At 44.5% G+C, this 6,007-nt stretch overlaps 1 protein-coding gene across 1 annotated transcript in view; it reads left to right on the top strand.

Moving 5' to 3' along the window:
- rnf144aa (ring finger protein 144aa) overlaps positions 1-6,007 on the top strand; it is a 146,882-nt gene that overhangs the window by 134,186 nt on the left and 6,689 nt on the right. Inside the window, exon 7 of the mRNA XM_034195447.1 lies at positions 960-1,049. Coding sequence (XP_034051338.1) covers positions 960-1,049 — 90 coding nt within the window. The remainder of the gene's footprint in view (positions 1-959; positions 1,050-6,007) is intronic.

Here is a 6,007-nt window from a genome sequence, read left to right as displayed (position 1 = left end):
CTACCCGTTTGAGCTGACTAATTCACCTGCCGAGGTTCACACCCTTTCGTCACTGAGTGAAGGGGGCGGTGGCAGCTCCAGCAGGTCTGTTCTTTTAAGGATTCAATGACTAGTCACCTAATAAAAAAAATAGTCGAGTAGTCGGATGTTAGCTAGTCGTAGTCGACTATTACGACCAGGGGTGCCGAAAAGAGGAGAACAAGGAGAAGGGTTCTAGGGGCCCTTGATTGACAGGAGCCCAGAGAGGCCTCTAATATAATTCTAATACTGACAAAATAATATGGGGGTGGCCCAGTAAGATTTCTTTTCCTGGGGCGCAAAATCCTTGGTGGCGCCCCTGATTACGACTAATTGTCCCATGCATAATTGAAGGTGCTCCATGTTGCTGGAGCACCCTCTGCTGTACAAACTGTATAATGACATAATTTTTTTTTTACATTTTTTTTCTGACATTTGTTAAAATAAAAGCTTTGATATCAGCAAAAATAAGTCTGATCCGGATATGTTGGAGAAAGGTTTGTATCGGTCGATATTATCTGCCGATACATGTGTCAGGCTCTACTCGAAACATTCCGGTTTATTGTTGCAGTGTTGTTTGCAGTCATGAATGGAGATATTATTTCTCTCTTTGTAACAGCAGCGTGTTTCTTTATCTTGGACTCGGTTTCTTAACCTCAGACGTGATGTGGATAAAACATTGTTCACTGCAACAGACACAAAATGCACTTCACACCGTGTTATGTCATCCTAATTGTGTAAGCATAGACAGCCAGGTCATTTTATGAAGCAATTTTCTGCCAACCTCTGCCCGCGTGTCTCCAGCATCAAATGGTCATTCTTGATCTGTCTTGTGTGTGTGTGTGTGTGTGTGTGTGTGTGTGTGTGTGTGTGTGTGTGTGTGTGTGTGTGTGTGTGTGTGTGTGTGTGTGTGTGTGTGTGTGTGTGTGTGTGTGTGGCAGGACGACTTTCTCCTGATCCACTACGACAAAGGGCCCTGTCGAAACAAACTGGGTCACTCCAGAGCATCTGTTATCTGGCACAGAACACAGGTGAGACGTGAATCTTCCCTCTTTCCTCGTGCGAGGCCCCTGATGCACGTGGCCACGCACGTGCTCAGGGCATCTGCCTTCCTCTCTCTCTGTCTCACACTGGCTCCTCTCATGCGCACGCGACATCGGCCAGTCATTACCGTGATGGCGCTGTGCTTCTCAGAAAAATAAAACCACCGCGTTCTTCTTCTGTGTGTGAAGTGCTGGATTATAAACGCAGGATTAGATATGACACGTCACACTGATTTTAAGACGTGTTACTCATGTCTGCAGATTTCACTTCTGAATCTCGTCGTATCCGGGATAATCTATTCATTGGGTAAGGCGTCCCTTTATCCAGTGTACTTGTTATTTAGTCAGCATTAGCGTGCACGCTGGCATTTGTTGCCCAGTGGGGCAGGCTGAGTCACACCGTGACACCCGAGCTAGTGGAAGCCACCTACAGCTTCATTGCTCTGTGTGTCTTTGTCTCAATCATGCAATCTACGGCTCACCCTGCTCTCTCAAGTACATAAGAACTATATCTAAAAGATAATCTATCATGCCCAAATGCGCGTGGTCATTTGAGGTGGCATGTATAGATATAGTTAGACTAGCGGGACACTCGGGTGATGTGCCAGTGTGAGATCTCATTGTGCATGATCTCAGTCTGGTTTCATATACACTCAAGTCCATAGATGTTTGGACATTGGCCCATCACACTCTGCCTAAAGCCTGATTTATACTTGGACAACTCCATAACTCCATGGCTACACAACAACATGGATGTGGGCATGACCCTTTCAGAGTTCTCTGTTGCGTTGGTGGGTGTCATATTGCAATTTGCCACTGGAATAGTAGGGGGCACAACGTGCAGAATAAGGCAGAGACTTTTTTTGTTGTTGTTTAACACCTGCACCTCCATTGTTCCTGGTGTTTTTAGGTTTTATTTTGGTTTTCTGGATTCATTTATCCCTCAGTTGACCTCCACTTTTTTATGCAAGCGTCATCCTCCAAACCAATATCACATGCAGTTTCCCTTCTTGAGTTCCAAGTCATTTGAGCATCTTTGTAGTTTTTCACTTTTGTGTTGTAAAGTTGGTCATTTTTGCAGACTGTTCTGCCAGACGTTCCTCTATTTGATCCATGATTGAAATGTAAACGGCATGCGGGTTACAGAGTCTTTTAAATCTGACAGGAGAGGAAGGAGTGAATCCAGAAAAGTGACCAGTCACAGCCCTTGGGATTGCCGTTGTTTCGACATGCGGTTTTAATTTTTGGGAGGTGCACCTCAGGCTACAGAGAGGAGCTCTGAGATATGCAGTGACACAGAGGGCTTTGCATCACTTCACCTTAGCTATTTGCACATTGCATAATCTGTGCACTAAATAAGGTGTACCATGCAAAGGATTTCTATTTAATCTCTTAAGTCATGGGTGTATTTTGGGCAAAACATGAATTACACCATTCGCATTGTTGTCTGGCTCTGTCTGCAAGAGCCGTGTGTGCGTGAGCCTCGTACATTGCAATTTTCATGGCAGATTTTTCAACAGAGCAGTTTTCTGGCACACAAAGCGTCAAAGCAAGAGAATGAGAGAAACACTCCTCTGCCACAAGTCCCTGAGGTGAAGCATGCGAGTGCTTCTTTCCCACAACACCTCATCCACCAACTGATCTCCATATCCCACCGAGCACAGAAAGCTCCCAGTCATCCAACCTGGGGTGGAAGAAAACTGGCATAAAAATATGGTAAAAATTGGAGTCATTAGTGTTTTGCATTTTCTCTTTAATCTTGCAAGACATAGATATGTGATTTCAGATTGCTGCAGTCTGCATTTTGGACATAACAGATCCCTTTGTGGCCCAACTGACCAGGGAATTATCATATTTTTGCGGAACAACTGAGCCAAATCCCAATGGAATGGGGGGACTGGGCTGTAATGCGTTTCCAAAAATCAGAATTGTGCACTCACTGATCTCAATTTATGTTCTACTTCATGTGTCCATGATCTTGAATACTTGATTGTTTGGACAACTGGTTAATACGAGGGCTGTCCGTAAAGTATAGGTCCTTTTTATTTTTTTCAAAAACTATATGGATTTCATTCATATGTTTTTACGTCAGACATGCTTGCACCCTCGTGCGCATGCGTGAGTTTTTCCATGCCTGTCGGTGACGTCATTCGCCTGTGAGCACTCCTTGTGGGAGGAGTCGTCCAGCCCCTCGTCGGAATTCCTTTGTCTGAGAAGTTGCTGAGAGACTGGCGCTTTGTTTGATCAAAATTTTTTCTAAACCTGTGAGACACATCGAAGTGGACATGGTTCGAAAAATTAAGCTGGTTTTCAGTGAAAATTTTAACAGCTGATGAGAGATTTTGAGGTGATTCTGTCGCTTTAAGGACTTTTCACGGTGCGAGACGTCGTGCAGCGCTCTCAGGCAGCGTCATCAGCCTGTTTCAAGCTTAAAACCTCCACATTTCAGGCTCTATTGATCCAGGACGTCGTGAGAGAACAGAGAAGTTTCAGAAGAAGTCGGTTTCAGCATTTTATCCGGATATTCCACTGTTAAAGGAGATTTTTTTAATGAAAGACGTGCGGACGGGTCCGCGCGTCGGGACGCAGCCGACGCGGCGCGGTGGCACAGGAAAAACACCTCCGTGTTGATAACCATTTGTTAAAATCCAGTTGGCTTTTGATGGCTTTCAGTGGAGTGAGTATATGAGAAATTGTTTATCAGCTGGAGATGTTCCAACTTGTCCTCAAGGCTTCCAACAGAGGTGTTTTTCCTGTGGCGGAGCGTCGCGGCGGCTGCGAGCCGACGCTGCAATCCGCCCGCACGTCTTTCATTAAAAAAATCTCCTTTAACAGTGGAATATCCGGACAAAATGCTGAAACCGACTTCTTCTGAAACTTCTCTGTTCTCTCACGACGTCCTGGATCAACAGAGCCTGAAATGTGGAGGTTTTAAGCTTGAAACAGGCTGATGACGCCGCCTGAGAGCGCTGCGCGACGTCTCGCACCGTGAAAAGTCCTTAAAGCGACCGAATCACCTCAAAATCTCTCATCAGCTGTTAAAATTTTCACTGAAGACCAGCTTAATTTTTCGAACCGTGTCCACTTCGATGTGTCTCACAGGTTTAGAAAAAATTTTGATCAAACAAAGCGCCAGTCTCTCAGCAACTTCTCAGACAAAGGAATTCCGACTAGGGGCTGGACGACTCCTCCCACAAGGAGTGCTCACAGGCGAATGACGTCACCGACAGGCGTGGAAAAACTCACGCATGCGCACGAGGGTTCAAGCATGTCTGACGTAAAAACATATGAATGAAATCCATATAGTTTTTGAAAAAAATAAAAAGGACCTATACTTTACGGACAGACCTCGTATGACCACTGGACTTTACGAGTAATTGGACACTAAGCTGCATGTTCTGTCTTTGCATGTTTGACATTTCTTTGTGGTACTTTGTTTTATTTGTTAACTTGTTATTGGTAGTATGGCCAGAGCAGATGGTCACCTCACTGAGTCTGGCTTGCTTGAGGTTTCTTCCTACAATCAAAAAACGCCAAAGGGTTTTTTTCCCTTAACACATTGTGCTTGACTAGTCGTTGGGTGAAGTTGGACAACTTATGTTGTGATTTGGTGCAATATAGATAAAGTTAATTGAATTTAAGGAACGTTTACCCCTGAGATGGATGTTGTTCTCAACATGTACTCATCATTATGGCCTTTATCTAAAGCAGGGGTGGGCATCGAGGGCCGAGACACTGCAGGTTTTCCATGTAACCAATCACCTCAGCAGGTGGGTTGCTGATGAGCTTCTGCTCTGAACATAAACACCTGGTTGTCAATGAAATCACCTGCTGAGACAGCTGATCATTCATGAAATCACCTGCTGAGGCGATTGGTTGCACGGAAAACCTGCAGTGTCTCGGCCCTTTATGGCACATGATTGCCCACCCCTGATCTAAAGCATCAAAGCACTGTACACCACAGCACAACCTATGATGCAGTAATTCTGAAATGGCAAGTGTCAACCTGCCTACAAAAACACCCTACCAGCGCCACCGCCGCCACACACTCAGAATCGGAGGAAATGCATTGTGTTAAAATAATCCACTGCTTGTTATGTTTTCCTTTTGTGACTCTCTATTGGGCTATCGGCTCCCTCGTGTGGTGGCTAACTTGACTTGCACCAATGCAGACAATGAAATGACATCATCAGCTTTGGTAAAGTGCCATTTTTACCTGGCAATAAGAATTTTTGTACTCTTGCCATCCCTACACAAAAACATGAATAACCTGTTTTTCAGTGGATCGCTGAAAGATTCAAAGGAGATACACACACACACACACACACATATATATATATATATATATATATATATATATATATATAGAATCCACCTGGGACTTAGATGAAAGCATGAGTTAATGAAGATGACCAAAAAAGTTCAAATCAGCTTACCTTGCCATATTACAGATAGATAGATATACGAGGTCTGTTAGAAAAGTATCTGACCTTTTTAGTTTTTTCAAGAACCATATGGATTTGAATCACGTGTGATTGCATCAGACAAGCTTGAACCTTTATGCGCATGCGTGAGTTTTTTCACGCCTGTCGGTTGCGTCATTCGCCTGTGAGCAGGCTTTGTGTGAGCAGTGGTCCACCCCTCTCGTCGTTTTTTTATTGCGAATAAATGTCTGAACGATTTGGAGCTTTGCTGCATCAATTTTTTTTCCAGAAACTGTGAGAGACCTCCAGGTGGACACCGTTCGGAAAATTAATATGGCTTTCAGGGACGATTTTATGGGGATTACACAGATTAAGGAGTGATCCAGACGGTTTAAAGACCGCCCACAACTGCTGAGAGCGCGCCGCGCTCCGAGCGCCGATTGACAGGCTCAAACAACCAGATCATTTCCAACGTGAAGGCTTTGTTGATCTGGGACGTCGTCTGACTTTCACAAAAAGGCA

The sequence above is a fragment of the Thalassophryne amazonica genome, chromosome 19 (assembly GCF_902500255.1).
Source record: "Thalassophryne amazonica chromosome 19, fThaAma1.1, whole genome shotgun sequence".
Taxonomy (NCBI): domain Eukaryota; kingdom Metazoa; phylum Chordata; class Actinopteri; order Batrachoidiformes; family Batrachoididae; genus Thalassophryne; species Thalassophryne amazonica.
Note: the sequence above shows the minus strand (reverse complement) of the source record. Positions and strands in the feature narration are given on the sequence as shown.